The sequence below is a fragment of the Elgaria multicarinata genome, chromosome 7, assembly GCF_023053635.1.
Source record: "Elgaria multicarinata webbii isolate HBS135686 ecotype San Diego chromosome 7, rElgMul1.1.pri, whole genome shotgun sequence".
Taxonomy (NCBI): domain Eukaryota; kingdom Metazoa; phylum Chordata; class Lepidosauria; order Squamata; family Anguidae; genus Elgaria; species Elgaria multicarinata.
The window spans coordinates 63,207,514-63,230,585 of NC_086177.1; the positions used below are offsets into that span (position 1 = coordinate 63,207,514).

The window sequence follows — 23,072 nt, forward strand, 5'->3', positions numbered from 1 at the left end:
AAGGCATATTGTGAGCCTGGTTTTTTGAAGCAATGGCTGGGAAAAGAGTGATACGTGTGGATATTTTGTACTCTGGACAAAAAAAGTAAAGTGAGAATCAGCCCTTAGTTTGGAATTTTCTGTCTGTTGTTGAGATATAGCTTCCATCTTTGTTGGTTTGTGAGAGCTATGCTAGGCTTTTGGGACTCTTTGGCTGCCTTAAAAGTAGAACTGTTGTGATTTCATTCCTTGTTTATTACACAGTGTAGACAGTGTTCTTATATGATTTATTCACTCAATGGCACTGGACTTAGTTGTATCTGGGTGGAGTCAGGCATTTCATGTTCTTGTTGGGGTGAAGTTATAAAGTTCTTGATTGGTGTGGTCCCTAGGCTTTCCACTAGTATTCCGTATTTTTTCTTGGAGGAGCTCAGAGTAATTTATTTATGATTCCCAAGTTGTCTTCCAACCAGGCAGTGTGCAGGGCCAACAGTAGGACTGTGGCATCTCCTTTCAGACCATTCTCTGGGCTGGGCTGACTGTGGCCTGATCTACACCAATCAGGATCTAGCACTATGGAAGTGGTATGAAAGCAGTATATAATAGGCAGGAGCCACACCAAGCAGGATATAGCACTATGAAAGCAGTATATGGTATGTGTCAATGGGTCCCAACACTTCAATACTGCTATAAAGCGGTAGTGTGGCTCCTGCCTTTTATATACCACTTTCATACTGCAATATCCTGCTTGGCGTAGATTAGGTGTGTGGTTTTGGTGTATTTTTTGTGTATTTTTTGTGCATTTTGTGTATTAGGTGTGTGGTTTTTGTGTATTTTTAATTATAATTAAAAGATTATTGCTTTTAATTATAATCTGATGTTATGATTTGCGGCATGATTTTATTTTGTGAGCTGAGGTAAGGACCAACTAAAAAAAAACCAAGCTATACATTCAGAAATAAACTAATGTACCCACTGTATATCACACAAAATACTAAGCCTGAAACACTCTAGCAGAATTACCTCACTGGTGATTGTTGGAGGTTTTTGTCTTTTACTTTTAATTCACAGAAAAATCCAGTTCCAAGTTCAGTTTGAATTCAATAAGTACTGAAGGCAACAAAGACTGGTGCTTAAAGCCTTTCTGGAATTATTATTATTATTATTATTATTATTATTATTATTATTATTATTATTATTATTTCTAAAATTGCACTAGGTGCTGTATAATAAGACAGGTTCCCACTGAAAGCTTCCAATGTATGAAGACAGCAAACAAAGGGAAATGAGAATGGAAAGAAAGGGAAGGTCTTGTTACTATCTAGTTGAGGCCTTTAATAATTGTATATCAGTGAAAGTCCTTCCAGGGAATGGAACACAAATAAACTGTGGCAGTCTCTAAATTACAAGTTTAGTATGTATGAGATTTCCAGGGAAAATAGCAGTGGAGATACTTTTTTTTTTTTAATCAAACCTTATCACACACCATCACTAACAAAGTGTAAGTTTTTACACATTTGCAGAAATAAGAACTGACATGGAAGGGAATAGTTACTAGGTCCGAAAAGAAGCATTTCCTTCCCTACTAATATACAAACCTTAAATCGTTAGATAGTTTCTCTTCAGGCCTTGTTAGGAGAAAAGGTTTTGTGTGTGTTTTTTGCCAGAGGAGCTGGAGTCTCTGTTGAATAACAGAGTCTTTGTGAAGAAGTAGAATTAGCAACAAATTGGTGACATTTATTAGTTACTTATAAAGTATGGGCCCTCTCCATTATGGACTCAGTTGCAATATATTGAGTAGTTTTCCTTGTTACTATGAAGTACTGTGAGTACACTGGAATTTTTAGTACCCAGGTAGTTAGTCCCCTAGCCTTGGTGTTCAAAATGTTTCAAAGCCTCCGCTGCAGAGTGGAGCAGCAAAAAGAGCCGTTCGCTTTGTCTGAACTAAACTGGTTGCAAACACAGTCTGCTCCTGTGTGTATCTGTAGCTGACCCATGCGTAGAACTGGTTTAGTTGTAAATGCTGTTAACAACTACTCTCAGGAAAGGCTTTATTTTGTAGAACTGGCCAGCCCCCTGGAGCGCCTGTAAAATACAAATGTTTTGCCATGTTATCCTTCTTGTATGCCTTGGTGTGACTGTAAACTGATATTTTTCCAGGCTTCTGCTGGAAGTGTTCAATAATTCATATGCTTTACATCCGGTCTTAGTACTTGTTCTTCCATCACTTACTGAAATGTGTGCAATAAGAAAATCCATATTTGGTCATGCATTTGATCTTTTAAAAATTAAAACTTGTCAGATATTTATTACGGGCATGTTAGAGGATTGTGCTGGCCTCAGAACGGTTGTTAGTGCGGTTCTAGCATGCTTCTAGCCTGATCCTCACCATGTTTGTTCAAAAGTAAGACCCGCTGTATTCAGTAGGCCTTGCTTCTGTATACACAGATGGCAGCCTAAGGCTCTGTGATGCAGTCACATGTACCTGCAGGAGTTAGCAAGTGGTCAGTGGAAAACCAGAGCCTCAAATGACCCCACATCAGGTGACCTTCAGAATGACGTGGGTGAGGTAAGGCTGAATAAAAGATATAAAAAGTGAAAATTGCTGTGTGAAGTGTACTGGTTGGAAGCCTCCAGTCACATGAGGAGGGAGAGGCCACTGCTGTATGCTTTTCATGGTTTTAATTTTTGTGAACCACCCAGAAAGCTTTGGCTATTGGGCGGTATTAGGGTGACCATATAAAAAGGAGCACAGGGCTCCTGTATCTTTAACAGTTGCATAGAAAAGGGAATTTCAGCAGGTGTCATTGGTATAAATGGGGAACCTGGTTAAATTCCCTCTTCAGCACCACACTTAAAGCTGCAGGAGCTATACTACAGTGACCATTTAAAAAGAGGGCAGGGCACCTGCAGCTTTAACTAGTGTGATGAATAGGAAATTTCACCAGGTTCCCCATATATACAAATGACACCTGCTGAAATTCTGTTTTCAATACAACTGTTAAAGTTACAGGAACCCTGTCCTCCTTTTCATATGGTCACCCTAGGCAGTATAAAAATGTAATAAATAAATAACTGTGCTCCTATTCAGAAGCCAGAATAGGTTCCTAGTTGCCTAGGAAAGAGGCGAGGCTTGGGGCAGGTTTCACAGACTGTGAGGATAATGTCATTATATGGTTTAGTCACTAGGTGGCTCTAGACTTTTTATTTGTTTATTATATTTACATCCTACCTTACCTCCAAGGAATCCAAGGTAACATACGTGATCCTCCTTCTGTCCATTTTATCCTCACAACAACACTTTGAGGTAGGTTAGACAGAGACTGGCCTAAAGTGACTGGCCCAAAGTCACCCAGAGAGCTTCATGGCCAAATGGGATTAGAACCCAGAACTCCCCTGTCTTAGTGCAACACTCTAAACACAGCATCACAATGGGTCTTAGTTCTGTCTGGGCAGAGTCAGGTGTTTCATGTTACTGTTACTGCTGTTTAAGAGGGAGAACTAAGTTCTTGTCTAGCTTACTGACAGGCATGTCCTCTAAGCTTTCCATGTCAAATTCCAATCCTATAAACTTAGGAGGGAGCCCTGTTGAACTTAGCAAGAGTTATTTTTCATTAAACATGCATAGTACTTGGTTATAACTTTCTTAGTGGTGATTGTGTATAGATGTGTGAACATTCAAGTTTTCTAAATATTTGAAACTTATATCAAGGTGCCTGGGTGCGAGTAGGTAAAATTGACGACAGGCAAAGTCATTGTAGTGGATGTCATTTGTTTCAAAATCTTGCTTCATGGCTATTTCAATCCTCCACAGACCTTCACAGAATTCCATGTTATCTCTTATCATTTATCAGCAGGGTGAATTATCATTTATCATTATCATTTATCAGCAGGGTCTGAGTTAATTAGTTCACTAATTCCCACTAGCCCTGCAGTGGCTAGTGGGAAACACTAGTTACTGTGGGAGGAAGAGGAGTTATTGCTGTTGGCACCAGACATTTTGGACATGTAATAGATGGAGGGACTGCTTCAGTCAGTACCATGCAAATATGCACTGGCCCTGTTCAGAAGACACCTTAAAACCACAGTGGTTTGTCTTCCGAACAGGGCCACTGACTGGTTAATCACCTTCACAGATATCAGCAGTCCATCCCAAAGGTAGCCGGCTAGTTAGCAATCCTGTGTGTGCAAGGTGCTAGCCAATTAACAACCACATGCTTGCATGGTGGTAGTGAAGATGTCCTGCTCATTACTTCCACTACTGCTACTTCCCAACAGTTACCAATAAGAGTAGGAATTCCCCTTTCACCTTCACCTTCCTGCAGTGGTAGCAAATGGTTTCCTAGTGGTAAACCACCAACACTGCTGCCTTTTACAAATGTTTCATCTAGCAACCCTTCAGACAAGTGGTGCAGTTGTAGTCAAGACAGTGATATAAAACTCTAGGCGGATAATATAGTAAAGGGATTTTCCTAGATATTCTACTATCTAGTAAGATGATCTCTTGTTTTTTATGGACTTTCTGCTTTGACATAGATCTTGAAACTGGCGGTCAGAACTGCTGTTTACTTCAAGATCAAATTCCATATCAAAGCTGGATATGCAGTTGCTCAGAAGCATTGAGAATTAGATCCAGCTTCCACTTTGTTCCTTTCTTCTTGTTTTGATCTGACAGCAAAGTGAAAACTCACTTGATAACTTGAAAACTCACTTGTTTGTGTATGACCCCATTCCATACTGTGACTTACATATTGGTGTTGTTCCCTGCCTCGATCCAGAGGGAGAAGCAGGTAATAAATTATTATTATTATTATTATTATTATTATTATTATTATTATTATTATTGTGCAACCCTATGCATGTCTACTCTGAAGCAAGCACCATTGAATCCCTTAGTCTTACTCTCGGATAAGTGTGTACTGGATTGCATCCTTCATCAGTGGTTCTGGGTTTGAGATAAGAACATAAGAGCCATACTGGATCAAACCTGACTAGAGCTACCAAGTCCAGCATTCTGTTTCCACAATGGCCAGCCAGATGCCTGTGGGAAGCCCAAAGCAAGAGCATCCTCCTGTTCATGTCCTGTAGCAACTGGTATTGAGGCATAGTGTCTCTGATAGTGGAGGTAGTATCTAGACATCATGGACAGTATATAGTGCTACCCATGTGCTAGCAGGACATCCTGCTAGCGCAACAGGAAGCTGACGGTTCCTGAAGCAATCGGAAAAGAACAGGATAGGTCAGCAAAGCTTGCAGAAGGCTGCTCCACTGACCATTCTCACTCTCAGGTTGTTTCAAAAAGTGCTAGTTCCTGTTGTACTAGACGCAATGGAACAGGTGGAAGAGCAGCAGCTGTATTGGATACTGCCCAATTTATTTTATTTATTTATTTACAACATTTCTATACTACTCTACATCTAAGACAGATTCTGGAGCAGTGAACATAAGGGTAAAACATCTAAAAGATAAAAAGCTTAGAAAACCATATTAAAATTGTTCTTTTTAAAACAGAGTACCAATAAAATACCAGTAAAAATATGACTGGTCAATTAAGGAAGCTTCCTGGAATAAGACTGTTTTCAGGAGGCACCACCAGAAGGAATACAGTGTTATCACTTGCCTGACCTCCCGGGGCAGGGAGTCCCAAAGAAAAGAGGACACAACACTGAAGGCTCTTCTCTGGGTGGACTCCAGTTGGGCCATAGGTCCATGTGGAACCACCAGGAGCATGCTCAATGATGACTTCAGTGACTGGGCAGGTTGGTAAGGTAGAAGGTGCTCTCTCAGGTATCCTGGTCCCAAGTTATTTAGGGCTTTGTACTAAAACCTTAAACCAGGCCCCGTCGAGAATAGGCAGCCAGTGCAGTTCCCTCAGCTGAAAAGGAGCAGCTCCTGACAACAGCTAAGCTGCTGCATTCTGCACTAGCTATAGCTTCAAGAGCAGCCTCAAGGGCAGTCCCACATAAAACACATTGCAGTAATCCAGTCTTGAGGTTACTAGCACCTGTACCACTGTGGTCAAGTTATCTCTGACCAGGAGAGGCCATAACTGGCGAGTCAGCTGAAGCTGGTAGAAGACATCCAAGCCACCATGGCCACTTGTACCATGAGCAACAATGATGGATCTAGGAGTACCCCCAAACCTGATCTTTCAGAGGGAGTGCAACCCCATCCAGAACAGGCAATGACCCTATCTCTAGGGCTGGATCTACTGCTTTATAATGGTATTGAAGTGCATTGACAACTATTGGGGTCCATGACACATCCCATATACCGTTTTCAAACTGCTTTCATAGTGTTATATCCTGCTTGTTGTAGATCTGGCCCTGGACTTTTGCACTACTCACCCACAGGGCTTCCATCTTGACAGGATTCAGCTTTAATTTATTGGCCCTCATCCAGCCCATTTCTGAGTTTAGGCACTGGTCCAGGACTTGCACAGCCTCTCTTGATTCAGATGTCACAGGGAGATAGAGCTGTGTGTGAACAGCATATTGATGGCACTGTGCTCCAAATACCCTAATGACTGCTCCCAGCGGCTTCACATAGATGTTAAACAACGTTGGGGACAAGGTGGTATTCCTTGAGAACCCTGTAGCTCAATTGCTAAGGGGCCAAAAATGGTCACCCAAAGTTATTCTCTGAAATCAACCCTCCAGGTAGAACTGGAACCGCTGTAACAGAGTGCCTACAACACCCATCCCACAGAGTCAATACAGGAGGATACCATGACTAGTAGCCATTGATAGCCTTATGCTCCAGAAAATTGTCTAATCCCCTTTTAAAGCCATCCAAGTTGTTGGTCATCACTACATCTTCTGATAGCAAATTCTTCAGTTTGACTATGTAATAAATAAAGAAATGTAATAAATAAATAAATATGTGCTGTCTGAAGAGATGCTTCTTTTTCTCCATTCTGAATTTCTCACCTTTCAGCTTCATAGGATAACCCCAGGTTCTAGTATTATGAGAGAAGGTGAAAATGTCTCCCTGTCTGCTTTCTGCACCCCCAGATAGGCAGACTCAGTCATTAACTAATATTAGATCTGGCAAGAGTATCAGCTTTCAGCTACCTCTTTCCTGGAACTCTGCTTGGCATCTTGCCCTAATATTTCTGCATCAGCCTGTTTTCTAAATCCCATTAATATATATTTTTAAGTTCTAGGAGAAGAATAGATAACCGTAAAGCTTACGCTCTTTCAACAGTTAGGTGCCCAAAGGTAAATTACTGTGAGATTTGGGGGGAATTGGTTTAGATAGCTTTAAGAAGGATCAACAAATTCATGATGGATACATCTACTCATAGCAATTACCTGTAATAGCTAAAAGTTAGGACCATCACATATAGTCAGTGTAATGTAATTGGTTATTTAAGTAAGAGAAGGTGCAATCATGTACGTGTTTATATAGAAAAAGGCCTACAATTCCCAGCATGCCCCAGTCAGTACAGCGCTGGCTCTCTCTCTCTCACTCACTCACTCACACACACACACTCTTAATGCCTCTTCTGAGATGATGCCTGCTGTGACTCATGCAAACCTCAAATAAAAACAAAGCATTTTTTTCAAATTTAAAAATCTATATACAGATTTAAAATAGGCATACGTATGCATGTGACTATCCATTAGTTCAGGGGTGCAGAACCTCTGGCCTGCTGGAATTATCCACTCCACTAGGGGTCCCAATCCACTCCACGCTGCGTCTGGGAGTTGCTTTGCCCTTTTCCTGGTGCCCTGCCCACTTCCCACCCACTTGCCTTTGATTGCTGTTTTGTTTTCATTCATAATCTGCAGCCTGAGTGGCAGCCAGCAACTGATTAATTGATACCATTAATCAATGAAGGTTTATTCTGCAATTGGGTAACAACATTAGTAAAATGGAAACAATATGTCTCTGATTACTTATGTTGGTAGGCAAATAACAGGGAGTAATTGGCACAAAGCCCTGCTGCTATTGAGCTTACCAGTGGCATCTGGTTGGACACTGTTGGGGAGAGAATGCTGGGCCTATGTTGTCACAGCAGGATCATGGGGCAGAAGTCCAAGGCCTTATTAGGCTGGCCGTGGGCAGTATCCAGTTGGATGCTAGCAATAATGTAAATCATGTTGTGCTAGCTTAAGTTACCTCCGGTGCAACACCAATAGTATTAGCTAGTGCAATTTGTTTTCAGGGGTATCCCGTCATGACAGTTCTATTGGTGGTGCACTAGAGATACCTTACTGTAGTGGAATGTCATTTACTTTAGTTTTCATACCCAATTGGATACTGCCCCACGCGTCCTAGTTATCAGAGAACAGTTCTCTGTTTGTTGGTACGCTCTGTCTGAAGGAGTATCCAGTTCAAGAACCAGAAGAAGTAGAAATGAAGTCGTCTATCAACTGTTGGCAGCAGACTAGGGGTGCAATCCTATCGATTGCATCCCCAATGTTCAGAAGCCTGAATTCGGAGGCTTCCAATCTTCCAATGCAAGGTGGGACAGCCCTGCATATTTCACTAGATTGGCTGAAAGAGGCTCAAGATAACTTGTATCTTGGCCTCTCTGGTCTTCTCCCCTCCCTGCCCACCCGAACGCCCCCTTTTCCCTCTTTCCAAGGTCAATTTTCTAACTTCAGAGGGCAGCCGGCATGGTTCTTTCCGTGCCAGCAGTGAGTGGGAGGGAGTCACATCTGTAACTCCCTCTTCCAAGGTAGCAGCTCTGTTTCTCACCTCAGAGGAGCGGGAGGAATCCTCAGTATCCTATGCCCCCCAAACAATGTCTAGGGACCTTAGGATTGTGCCCTTAGTCACTTAAGTAGTAATGTATTTTTATTTAAATTATAGCAATTATTTGTAAATTTGAATCTATACATATAAATTAACATATGACAAATTTATACAAATCTGTGTCCTTTTTTGGCAATGCATAAGTGGCCACCCAAGGTCCCACTCAACAGAATGTTCAGGAGGGTCCCAAGTGCAGCTGGGCCGGCTTGCCACATTTTTAAGTAAGTGTAGCAGTGCACACTACCCTCTAAAGAGAGGGACTCACAGAAGAACACTAAATCCGGGGTCTAAAATTAGCTAACTGCATCACTGTGCTGGACTAGATGCACCTTGGTCTGCTTCCACAATACAGTTGCTCATGTTATTATGACTACAGTCCTAAGCACGCTTTCCCAGAAATAAGTTTCATTGAAATATGATGTTTAATTATGGTTAGACGTGCTCATTTTTCTATTTATGTGTTTATACTCCTCTTCCCAAAGCAAAGTGCCCCCACAAAGCGGCTTGAGGCCCAGATAGAAATATTTATCTTGCCGGTGTGATTATTCAGTCATGAAATTTAGTGGATGTTGTTCATTTCATTCAGGTCTAGGAATGCATATGTACTCTATGATGTAAACCTACAGTATTATGCATTTCTTCAAGGCAGAATAGCTCCTGTGCTCTGTTGCTGCAGGCTCTGAGGAATGTCACTTGCAGAACATTCCTTTCCCGGGCAGCCAAGTTTGGAAGCTAGTTTATTCGTGGCTGCAAAACCATGAGGATGTCTGAATGGGAGACATGGCAAGAGAACTTCTTCAATTTCCATCCATGCCCACATAGCAAGGATCAGTGAAAGCCTTTCCTTTCATCTTGCAGAGACAGGTAAAAGGGAAAAGGAAAAAAGCAGCAGCTCTGTGGGTCTCTCCAAAGGCGGGAGAATGCAGGGGGTGGGGGTGGAGTGACAAGGGGTGGGAGAGAGGAGAAGAGAGAAAGGGAGAGTGCATCTGAGAGCTTGGGATTGGTAAGCTTTGCAAATGCATCTGCCAGCAGGACTTCAGTGGAATGTGAAACCAAATCATTTACAAGTTAAAGATAGACACACAGAGTATACAGCATCTTGGGCAAGGGTTTAAATTCAGTCTCTCACAGTTTTCTGGTTTCGGAGCTTCCCTTTTGCCTCCTCCAGGACTCAGTTCTTGTTTCTTCAGACAATAAAAGCACTCTTAGTGTACTGGAATTATTAGGGGTGCGTGAGAAGACCATGGTGCATACTGCAGGGTGAGTAGCTGGCTTTATTTGAACTCCTTGTTGCTTTTACCATACGTGTTCAGTTTCCTTTGATCTAAGCGGTGCGCGGAGGCATACTTATAGGAAATGCTCCTTCGTTGCCCTTTATGAGCGGTTTGGAATGCATGCCTCGGTGAGTTGGCATTATACAACTTTACTTGTTGTGGCATGTTTAAAATGTCTTTTTCTTTCATGATCCTGACACCGTAGTTTAAAAGAGCCTTTTCATTCTTGCCAGATTTATTCTTCCCTAATAATATGCTCGATCTACTTCCCTTGTAGAGTTCAAAGCAATTCTGCAGTGACAAAGTTGAAATCAAGGTGGTTGTGTGTGTTTTTATGGTCTAGTAGCAGGGCCGTCATAGTGCTTCTTGTGATCCCATTCTGTTCTTGGCTCTGTTTCTCTGTCTCTCTGCTATGTGTATTTTGGGAGCACAACACAGATTTTATTACTGTGAAACATGGTTTGCTTTTTTTCAAATTAGCTCCCTTACTTGGCCATGTATGTCTTTTACTGTGGGCTGTTTTTTTCCGTACTATATACATTTATGTTCCATTTTTTAAAAAAGCACAGTAACATTTGTCTAAACTAGGATTGTTAAAACATAAGAGAGTACAGACTGTACTTGATATTCTGATTGGTCAAAAATAGGCGAGTGGTCATTTATCAGATATGTCTCCTTAGTTTCTGAAAAATGTTCTGATCCTCATTTGAACTGTAATTCTATGCTCAGTTACTCATGCAAATATGCCATGAAAGACAATACTACTATTGCATGAAACGAATAGAAGGATTATATTCTCTCCTTTGCGGAGGGGGATTTTATGGAAATATTAAAAACTGTTTTTAATGTCAATGAGTAAAGAGCCTGGGCATACTTGCTTCCTTGCCAAAAAGAGAGAGGTGTGTTGTATAGGCTGTGGGTTACTTTATTTGAACTTGTAAAATGTCGGTCTTGTATTTAGTCACTTGCAGCTTGCAAATTTTATTATCGTGTAAAAATATTTCCAGCTTTCAACTTATACTGTTGACTTCCTGAAATTCTAACTATAAAAAAGATTCTTGTAGTAGTAGGGGGACCAAGTGATTTTTATGGAGATATAAAATTCCTGATCTTCTGGTTTATATTTTGGAGAGTTGTTTAATACCACAAGGGAAACTTTGGCTCAGAAATATAAAGAGCAACACTTGGCTGTAATTGAAACCTGTTTCCTTTATTTGACAGAAAAACGCTGCACCTGACAATTTGTCCCTTTTTCCTTGTTAACTAATTCCATATGTTAGAGTGCTCAAGATAATTTGGGGGGAGGGCAGGGAATATAAATAACAAAATTGAATGTATGCTGTCTATGTCCCACTCCCCCAGTAATCATGACTGAGAGGAAATAGAACTAATTTACAATAATACATTTTAAAAATGCAGGGGAAGAATGTGGACATTATAACTAGTTGACTTAGTTCTCAACTCCTTAGTCTTGTGTTGCTACTAAAATTAGTATTTTATGTAGTTCCAACAATGTACTTTGTACTGGAAACACTATTGCCAGCATCTGTTTATAATGCTAGTGTCCAGAGATCTGTAATCATAGTATTATAATAGCTTCAGAAGTCCCAAAGTAGGTGACAAGTCCAGACCACTTGGTTGGTAGGGCAGGCCCACTTCTTTGAGGATTGGTCAGTTTAAGCAAAAGTATCTAAGTTGTGAGTACCATGTTAGTATACTAGCTAAAGCATTTCATATTTGGAGTTTGTTCAAGGATACAAAGTACTCTGAATGACTGTCATGGAAGGTAAGAAATGTTCTGCTATGTATTGGTCAAAAGGTAATACGTTAGCAGAAATGTTCAGTAAAGTCAGGGGATGTGAACTCTGTTTGATTTCTGATTTATGTACCTTAGATTGCTAGTGCCTGCTTCTGTGACCTTGTTAAAAAACACTAGAGCAAGTGTGCCTGTTTTAATTACATATAAGCCCAGGATAATAACGCTAAATTGTATAAATGAATTTAGATCTATTGCTGGATAACAGTATGCAACATCGGCCAGATCTACACCAAGTAGGATATAGCACTATGAAAGTGGTATGTAAGAAGCAGGAGCCACACTACTTGCTTTATAGTGGTATTGAAGCGCACGGACAACTGTTGGGCCCATTGACACATACCATATACCCCTTTCATACTGCTTTCATAGTGTTATATTCTGCTTGGTGTGGCTCCTGCCTCTTAGATACCACTTTTATACCACTTTCATAGTGCTATCATAGAATCATAGAATAGCAGAGTTGGAAGGGGCCTACAAGACCATCGAGTCCAACCCCCTGCTCAATGCAGGAATCCACCCTAAAGCATCCCCGACAGATGCTTGTCCAGCTGCCTCTTAAAGGCCTCTAGTGTGGGAGAGCCCACCACCTCCCTAGGTAACTGATTCTATTGTCGCACTGCTCTAACAGTCAGGAAGTTTTTCCTGATGTCCAGCTGGAATCTGGCTTCCTTTAACTTGAGCCCGTTATTCCGTGTCCTGCACTCTGGGAGGATCGAGAAGAGATCCTGGCCCTCCTCTGTGTGACAACCTTTTAAGTATTTGAAGAGTGCTATCATGACTCCCCTCAATCTTCTCTTCTCCAGGCTAAACATGCCCAGTTCTTTCAGTCTCTCTTCATAGGGCTTTGTTTCCAGACCCCTGATCATCCTGGTTGCCCTCCTCTGAACACGCTCCAGCTTGTCTGCGTCCTTCTTGAATTGTGGAGCCCAGAACTGGACGCAATACTCTAGATGAGGCCTAACCAGGGCCTGCTTGGTGTAGTTCTTCACATCCAAATACTGTGTTCATTAAAAGTACAACATCTCTTTTTCCCTTGAAAATTTCCTTTGACAAAGCTTCTGTACTGAACATCCATAGTACTAAAATTGTTTGGCAAAAACAAAACAAAATGTGACTGAAATGCAATTATAAAGCAATTATACTTCATGGGTTCTTCGGTTTCACCTTTCACTTGAAATGCAAACATAGTGCACTGACCAACATGAATATTAATCTGTGCCACTACTCTTTTAATTCCGTGGTGCTCTCCTCCATTGTTTTATAAATGGACCAGATAAATGTTCTGGAAAACCCATGGGGTTGTATCTAACCCTCACTACCCATTAACAGAACGGAAACCACTAGAGGAACAGTTTTCCTCTCTCTTCTGCAGATCCTGTGCAACCTACAAATGTGCCCTGGAGGGTTGGGGGACCCTCCAGAGGAGATTTTGAAGGCAAGCTGGGGACTACAGAGAGAAGGATAGCAAGGAGAAAACCTTTGCATGAGTAAAAGAGTGTAGTCATAATGTTGGATTTAAGCCATAGTTCTTTGGAAGCTTGCAAGGGGATCCTCGGTGTGAAGTTCATTAATGAGTATACAGTCTTTCCAGGAAGATTGATTATTTACTACAACTGAAATACATAGGATTTGTTCTAGAGCACACACTCTGTTCATGCTGGATAGCAGTGAGACCCAACTGACCTGGCCAGCATGTTTCATGGAGTGTAAATCATAGAACATATCTCAGAATCCTCTGCAATGTGGAATGGTACCTCATAGACAAATTGACACAAAATGTGTTCCTTGAAAGCAGAAAGTTTGAAAGTCGCTGGATGTACACAATCTATATCATTATGGCTGCCCCTAACATCTGTTATTGTAAGTGAATTATTTGTGGTTGAGAAACAGAAAGTTAACTGCAGTAAAGCCTTATCATTCCTTTTAATGTGTGTCCTGTGTATGGATTTGCTGCACAGGTCTTGTTCACATGTTAGATTTCAATATGTGTATACTAAGTAAGGATATATCCATTTCCTTAGAATAGAATGAGGTCACTCCAGAATTGATTCTGCTGCATACTTCTGAAATCTGTTCGTAACTTCGCGCTACTCTTTTGTATGTGTGAAGTCTGGTCAGTGACCATAATAAAGTTGTTGATGATGAGAATAGGAAGCATGTTTATACCAGGTCAGATTATTCTCCATCTAGCTCAGCACTGTCTATTCTGAGAGCCAAAACAAACATTAAAGATGGAGCAATCAGCTATGTCTTTTGTTTTTTATTCTAGTGTAAAAACACAGGGCCCACAATCTGGATCCCTATCATGAGAAGGTAAGGAGGCTTTAACTGACCCACCCCTGCTGCTGTGGACCCAGTCCAGATCTGGGCTCCTGCATCTTCAATTTATAATGTCAAATAGTGTTATTTTAGCGACCTTGCGGAGACTCTGGCACTTGCCTTTCACATCACCAGCTACCTGATCCTTTTTTAACTGGAGGTGCTAGGAATTGAACCTGGGGTCTACTACTGAAGTATGGTCCGTCTCAATATTAATGTGTTAATGTTATAACTGCAAATGAGGGAAGACTATAAGGCAGGGGTCTTGAACCTCAGGCCTGTGGGTCAAATCCAGCCACATGTGGTCCCAGTTTGGCCCACTGGGGCTTCCTAGAAGACCACACCTCTTTCTTTCCCAGCTTTTGTGCAGGGTTTTTTCATGCTAAAAGGTTGCCATGTCTCTCCTAAGGTTTAGTTACTGGCAGTAAGAGCTAAAATATGCTGGTATTTTGGTTATTTTGGCCATACCTATTTTGCCCTTGGTCTGCTCCCCTTTGCCCCCAACCCCCTGGACCTCTGAGAGCTTCTTTGAAATTGAATCCAGCCCTTGGGCTGAAACAGGTTTGACAACTCTGCTGTAAGTCCAGTTTTTCTGCAAATTGCTAGGAATCCAAGAATAACTCTTCCATTAACCAAACATGTGAAGGAACCTTTAGCAGCCATTTTTATTGGAACAGTGTGTCTCTTAAGAAAATGATACACACAGTAAGCAAGGATAACTTCTATTGGCCAACTTTTCCCCTCCCCCTAATATGGAAATACACTCTGGATATATTTTGCTTTCTTCACTCTTAAGAGCATTTACCAGTTACACAGCTGGCCAGTGTTATATCTGGGAACTTTGGTCTAAGCCAGGCATAAATTAACCAGCACTGACTGTACCTATTTCACAGGTCATTAATCCTGCCCTTTTGTGTTGTACTCTGCTGCAGATTAATGTTAAGTTTGTGTTCAGCATTGCCATGTATACAGTAAAGAAAAAACAGGGAAAGGAAAAGTTTATAGAACTACTTACAAAAGTGAAATCTATGGAAATGAAACATAGTGGCACTGTCATTTCTAAGTCTTGTTATGCTGCTCATTCCTTTGTTAAATCTGTACAAGTATGGCTTCTAGCACAAGTCAGCATTCAGGTAACTTTCTAAAGATAAATTCACCACGATAATACAATATTTATTTATTTATTACATTTTTATACTGCCCAATAGCTGAAGCTCTCTGGGCAGTTCACAAAAATTAAAATCATGAAGAGCATAAAAACAACCAACGATCTAAAAACACAAATACAAAATACAATATAAAAAGCACAACCAGGATAAAACCACACAGCAAAAATTGATATAGGTTAAAATATGGAACTAAAACAGCAAAGTTTAAATTTAAGTTAATAGGTGTTAAAATACTGAGAAAATAAAAAGGTCTTCAGCTGGCGACGGAAGGAATACAGTGTAGGCGCCAGGCGGACCTCTCTGGGGGGCTCGTTCCACAGCTGGGGTGCCACAGCAGAGAAAGCCCTCCTCCTAGTAGCCACCTGCCTCACTTCCTTTGGCAGGGGCTCATGGAGAAGGACCCCTGTGGTTTTGGTCCATCTACAACAGGAAGAGTTCCACATTTTAATGATTTAAACTCCCAACATAAAATTCCACATAACACACAATTTCACTTTGAAAAGAAATATAGAATATTTGGGCATATATTTATCTTGAAAATAACCTCCTCTGAATATAGTTCAGTAGATTGCCTTGTCACCTTGCCAGCTGTAAGGTTAGTACCTAATTTCAAGAAATGACTCTACCAGGTACTAGTCCCCATATAGTCTTATACCTCTGGACACTACATGTAAGAGAACTGTTTGAATATACATTGTCAGCTCTAAGCAAGGGGTTTCATAAGTCCCTCCATTAGGACCAGCAGTAAGATGGTACTGTTAGAGTTAAGTGACCCTCTGACACCCTCTGGTTAATTCTAGATACAGGGCAGAATCCAACAGGGTGTTTACACCCTTGCCGATTGTCTTACGCCCCACCAATTGTGTTTTGCAAGTGGCCCCCACCACTGTGTAATGGTGATTTAGAGCTTCCAGGGCAAACTGAAGCTAGTATATCTGCCCATATCTGGAAGGAGGCAAGTTGGCGGAGCTCACATAAGGGAGCTTTGCTGACCTGCCTCCTTCCAGAAACCAATATTTCTGCTATTTCCTTTAGAAAGCGCTAAACCTCCCTTGCCTAATCAATGGGTCCGGCTTGTGCTACAGAATTGGCAGGACCCACTGCTTGTGGAAGGGAATCAGAGGCGTGGGGGGAGAATCAGTAGGGGCATAAGCATCCTGTTGGATTCTGACTACACTCAGAGCATTTTGATGTTGAAATAATAATCTATAGGGGTAAGCATGAGGCATCCTTGAATTGCAGACATATATATATATGATTGGGAACTCAGTTATTTATTTATTTATTTATTTATTAGATTTATTTGCTGCCTTAACTGCGAATTGCTCTCAGAGTGACATCCAGTAAAAACACAAATAAAATAAAAAATCTATATAAATCAAATCAAAAGCATCATAATAAAACAACCAATTAAAAGCAGCAATTGATTAAAAGCAGCAGAGGCTAAAGCCACAGGCATCACACCAAGAAGTTCTAAAAATAGCACATAGATAAACTACTTAAAATCACAACATAGCAGAAATATAAAGATGAGCAAAAGAGTCTTTGCCTGGCACCAAAAAGTAAATGATGTAGTTCCATGTAGCGCTTTTTTTTGGGAAAGGTATTCTAAACTAGGGGGCTTGCTCCCAAATATCCACCTGCCATACCTCACCATGTGAGGGCACTCGGGATAGAGCCTGTAATGACAATCTCATGGTTCAGGTAGGTATACAGGAAGAGGCGTTCCTTCAGTTATTGTGGCCCCAAGCTATAAAGGGTGTTTACATCAGCACTTTGCTTTGGGCCTAGAAACGGTTTGGGAACCAATGAAAATAATCCTCAAAAAGTCCATAGATGTGTATCAGACATACATCTGAATGTATTTGTCACAAATCACCAGTGTTAGTGAGATAAGCAGGCTGGAAATGTCAATAAACAGTCCAAGGTCGAAAGTCAAAAGTATCCGTCAAAAACCGGGTCGAACAACACTGGGTTCAGGAATGCACCAAAGAGTAGTCAGAGTCCAGTCCAAGATCAGGTTAAGTTCAGGCAAGGTTCAGGAGCTCGTATGCAAGGAACAAGGGCAAAGGCACGGAAGTACAGCAATTGCTTCCAGCACTGAGCAGGGCTTCTGGCATGTCTTATATTGGGATGGTGGTGATTAGGAATTGCTGTCAGCTGTGTTGGCCTGCGCTGTCTTCTGCCTGTTCCTGTGAAGGGCCACTCCCCACACACTCCCAGGCTCAGCTGTTCCTCCTTCCCACTCTATCCCAGGCTGAGGCACAACAGTATTGTCATGGATAAAAATGCATTGTCATGTTGAAAATCTTTTTATTTTCCTTGACATTTACTGATTTATGATGCCAGTTGTTACGATTTTTAGTTACTATATAGCTGTGCTTTGTTTTAGCTGTAATTTATATTTCTTTTGTAGTTTTATTGTTGTACACACTTGGAAATGTTGTACATGGAAGGTAGTATAGAAATATTTTAAAATGAAAAACTGAAAAGGAAAATACATTTAAATCAGTTTGGGCCTAACTAACTTAAGAGACAATCAGGAAGCGATAATGACTCTTCCTCTTTTGGAGAGAATACTGCGGATAGCTTTTCATTATCTGGTTTAGCTCCAAATTAGTATTTTTCCCTCAGAACACAAACTTCAGTGATTCATAATCAGTCTTTCTACCTTCACACTCCTCTCCCACCTGCACATCTTTTTGGTGCTCTGGCTGCAACAGAGAAGAAGACAGGGATGTCTCTCACTTCATCTCTCCTCTAGCATACGGTTCTGCTACAACAGTAACTTAGGTGCCCAGTGCACTGGGAAATGTAGTTTTCCCACGCATGGGTAATTATTCTGACATCTACTCTTGGTAATTTCTGTAATACTTCATTGTAAATTGCGGAATGTATTTGATATATCGAGTTATGTGCTTAATTTGCTAAAGTAGGTTATACTTAGATATTTATTATATCTCTGAATTCTATCACAGGGAGGTCCATTATACATTTACAAAATGAAGGGCCTTTCTAGCTGTGCATTCCTATCTGCTGCTACATGGGCCCCACATAGGCTTCAGCTTTGGAATACTGTCGAGGTATGATGACTAGAAGCAACTTTGTATTCTTTTCAGTGCTCAAACATTTTTATATGCCCAAGCATTTTAAGTTGATTGTTTAGTTTGCTGATTTAATAGTTATGCCTCTCAGTTCTACTGTATTGATTTGATTTTTATTGTTGTAATATTTTATGTATACTGCCCCAGGATTCCATGCAGATGAAGGAGCAGTTTGGTCATTTTTACAGAGAAATAGATGAATACATTCTTTTATAAGCTTGAGACCTACACATGCTTGAGACCATAGGACTAAAATATCAGAAGACAGAAATCAGAACCACCAGTGTATCAGCTGTTAATAACCATATAATTTCATTACTATTGACATGGGAAGCATAATTAAATCAGGATGATTTGAAGTCACCACTACTGGGAAGAGGATACAGGGGGAAACAGTTTAATCCTCACTACAATATATTTGCACTGACCTACTTAAAACACTGAAGATAATGTGTCCTTTCCCATTACAGCAAAATTGATTTCCTCAGCAAGTTTAATGCAACTGCACACAAGGAGATTGGCTTTCCTAACAATTTTAGGAGGACGTTTGGGTGCAGGATCGAAAATATTATTTATCACAACTTAATTCAAGGAAGTGAACCTTTTGTCCTGTGTCTTAAGGTACTGCGAGCCTAAGCGAGTCAGTTGTAAACACTTTGAAGTGAATACTGAATCACGAAGTGGTACCAAGTGTGTCTCCCTGGAGAGAAAGTTCCATAACAGTGTGCCACCACTAAAAAGCCTTAACACAAAAGGCAGAGAAGCTGAGGAAGGGTTTCAAATGATTATCTCAGATTCCAGTCAGGTTCAAGTGGAAGTATTAGTTAAGCTACTCTGGTCCCCAGAAATATAGAAATTTATAGGTTAAACCAACACTTTGGGTTATAGTTGAAAATGGACTGATAGCCTGTAGAACACTTAAGAACTTATATGAGGTGGTCAGAAGTTTCACAGCAGAATTTAAAACAGTGGAAGTTTCCAAGAAGCATTCAAAGGTGGCCCAACATACAAAGCATTGCACTAGTCTAATTTAGAAGTTCTTAGAAAATGAATAGCAGTGGCCAGGCTACCTTTGTCCAGGTTGGTTTGCAGGTGATGCACCAACTTAATGTGATAGGCGTCCAAAGAAAGGGCCAGATCTAAAAGACCCCCCAAAATTGATATTTTAGGTGGAAGTGCAACCCCTTCCAGGACAAGTCGAGCCACTTACCATCAGAATTTCAGTCTTGATTGAGCTTTCGTTTATTGGCCCTCATTCAGTCTATTACTGATCACAGATAGTGATTCAGGACTTCTAATGCTTAACCTAATTCTGATGAAAATGAGAAATAGAGCTGAGTGTCATCAGCACTGTAATGACTTCTTGCTCCAAATCCTAAGGCGCTATGCCAAGATAAGCCAGAGAGGGAAGTTTGAAGGACCCCTGAATCTCCTTGTTCTGCATATCTTATCTTATATAATCATAGGAACTCATGTTGGACTGAGTACAGGTTGATATGATGACACCAAAGTCAGAGGTGGGCAATGCCCTCTTTGATTTTCCCTTCTCTAGGGCTCAGGCCATGAGGAAACTAGCATGCGACCACCACACCCATCTTGTCGCAGCCTTAGGTTACTAAAACAGGCCAAGCCCTTTAAGAGAAAAAACCTCAATCAGCATGGAGGCGGAGATGACCAGCCTAAGTCCAGCAACACTTCTATTTAAACCTCAGCCTTGCTTTGATCTTTCTTGGCACAGCATACAGACAGTCCTGTCTAGCTTCCAGCCCCAGCACCACTTGGAGCTTTCCATGGTGCTGATCTCTTTCTGCCTTTCTTTCTCAGAAACCTGACCCAACCTGACCCTGGCTTTAGATCTATACCTGATCCATAGCAGAACCCTGCAATCCAAGTCACATCACATAGCGCATCAGAACTCACAGCCTGAAATGGAACAAGCATGTAGTGGAGGCGGGGGCATGAGTATCATTTGCAGCCAGTGATTTGGGTTTTCTGGAAAATTTTGAATTGGATTTTTTCCCAATGCAAATTAGGCTAATTTGCATGAGAAAAATTCAGTTTGCATTATTTTATTTATTTTTTAGATTTGTATCCCACCTTTTTTCCTCTTGCAAGGAACCCAAGGCTGCTTACATGATCCTACTTTTCTTCATTTTATCTTCACAACTAGCCTGTGAGGTAGGTTAGGCTGTGAGTCAGTGCCTGGTCCAAAGGCACCCAGTGAGTTTCATGGCTGAGTGGGGAATAGAACCCATGTCTCTCTGGTCCCAGTCCTGATGTTTTGGCCTACAACTTCTATCTTCCCTCATAATTGGCTATGCTGGTGGGAACTGATGGGAGCTTTTGGCCAAAACACCTGGAGGGCCACAGGTTGCCCACCCCTGCCCTAGAGACATCCTAATTAAGCATGTTTATTCTACTTATATTTAGGAAGCAACAAAGCTTTAAATAAGTACCCCATGTTAATTTTTAATCTCCATACACCACAAGTATTTGAAATGAAATATTTGTAGAGGAAAATTAAAGCACACTTAATGTGGTGTAAATGTTATATAGATTTTTTTAATTGGAATACATTTTTAAGACAATAGGATGTACTTCCCTTACTTTTTTTAAGCTTAAGAAAACAACAACGGTACTGAAAATTGTTGACACACTACCATGCCCTTCAAACCCAATGATGTCACATGATATCCATTGACTGAGGGAGGCTCGGAAGATGACAACAAGGAAGAAGGCCTTCTTGGTGTGGCCCCCCAATTATGGAATGATCTCCCCGATGAGGCCTGCCTGGTGCCAACATTGCTCTCTTTCCGGCACCAGCTCAAGACTTTTCTCTTTTCCCAGGCATCTAGCCGCATGTGATGAGATTTTAATACATCCTGGATCTGATTTTTGGGTTTGGCTGATTGCCCAAGGTTGTTTTTAGATGTATGTTGTCTTTGTGTTTATTGTCTGTTGCATATTTTTATGGTTTTAAATTTTGTATATGGTTTTTAATGTTTTAGTCTTTTGTAAACTGCCCAAAGAGCTTTGGCTTTGGGGTGGTATAGAAATGTATAATAACAACAACAACAACTTTTATCACTCTTGGCTGTTTCTCTAGACAGACATGGCAGGCTTTTCCAAGTTGTTGTTGTGTTTGTTATTTATTTATTTACTACATTTTTAGAAGCTTTTTGAGCAGTGTACAATTAAAAACCATAAAATACAAGTATAAATTTAAAACATTAAAAGTTTAAAAGGCAATATAAAACTAGCTACATTAAAGACCAGGGAAAGCCTATGCAAAAAGGTATGTCTTCAGGAGTTGTTTAACAGATATTATGTTTTCTGCCTCCTGTACCGCACGAAGGAACGTCCTTCAGAGGGTGAGTGCCACCACAGAGAAGGCCCACTGCAGAGGTTCTTTGTTGTTGTTGTTGTTGTTGTTGTTGTTGTATTATTCATTCTATCCAGCCCAGTGCTGTCTTCTCTGACTGGCAGCGATGTTCGAAGGCCTTAGGGAAGGGTCCTTCCCAGTTCAACGAGCTGTGCTCCTTTTAGGTTACAGCTGTTACGGGGTTTTTTATTCTTGCATTATTCCCGCCATATTTGAATGTAACTAAATGACAAGGGGTGAAGGTCTGAATGGAACGGTGAGGGGGGGGGACTTTCCAGGAACGGTAACAATGCCCTTCAGTTCTCCTGAATGCAGCTGCCAGCATATGAGCTGTACAATGGCCAAACAATGCCTGTGGCAGTGCCTATTAAGTGACTGTCTTATGCTTCAAAGCATGTCTGATTTATGTTTCACAATCCCAAATATTAATTAGCACTGTACAGTTGCTGAATGGACCCATTCCAAGCTTGTTATCCTTCTCTCCACTTTGCAAGCCTTTGCAGCACCTATGAGGGCCCTTTTCCCAGTATGCATTGCGAGCTTGTTAGGCACCTCTGCTGATCTGAGTTGGTTGCTATGTTAAGAATGTTAGACAGTGCAGAATGGCAGCTGCGAAGATCCAGGTCAGTGCATGTAAGAGGTTAATTAATATCCTTCCATATGGAAATATTATTACAGATGTAAATCAGGCACAAGGCAGGCCCTGTAGATTGCTTTGGGCCATGCAGGGTTTCTAAGCGGCTGTGCAGAGGAGGAGGGGAACCTCTAGCAGATGAATCCAGATTTCCACCCACCCCCCTTACCTAATGCAAAAAAATAAATTTTGAAAATCCACCCAGTGCAGCTCCTGCTTACAGGAGCAGGAACCAAACTACCCGCTGCCATCTCTGGTGCCAACTGGTTCAGAATTGCCACTTGCTTGTATTTGTGAAATAACAAGAGCACACGTGCTATTTAGCATTGCCTTCCAACTCTGCCCCCCTATTCCCCAAGTGGCAGAGCATCTTGGATGAAGGCTGCTGGGATATAGAAGGAGAAAACAGTTTTGAGTACAGTGGCGATAATGCTGATTTGAATGTAGGGATGAGGGTTTTCCTTTCACGTGGATTATTGCCCCCACTTCACTGCACTACACATTATGTCAGCCGGCCTCCCTTGCTTTAGAAGGTCCCATCTCAGGCATGTCAACTGAGGAAAGAAAAGGGAACATCAAATGCCACTTTTCAAACACTCATTTTCCTTTTAGGAGTACAAACCTAAAGT

At 41.1% G+C, this 23,072-nt stretch overlaps 1 protein-coding gene across 7 annotated transcripts in view; it reads left to right on the top strand.

Moving 5' to 3' along the window:
* DTNA (dystrobrevin alpha) overlaps nt 1-23,072 on the top strand; it is a 232,960-nt gene that overhangs the window by 38,195 nt on the left and 171,693 nt on the right. The window contains exons 1-2 of one of the 7 annotated variants that reach the window (XM_063130687.1): nt 9,455-9,606; nt 9,911-10,002. The exons of 4 other annotated variants lie outside the window; for them this stretch is intronic. In XM_063130687.1, the coding sequence (XP_062986757.1) occupies nt 9,986-10,002 (17 nt within the window). In that variant the 5' untranslated portion in view covers nt 9,455-9,606; nt 9,911-9,985. Of the gene's footprint in view, nt 1-9,453; nt 9,607-9,682; nt 10,003-23,072 lie in introns of those variants that run through there. 2 more of the 7 variants (XM_063130688.1, XM_063130686.1) reach the window with 2 other exon arrangements.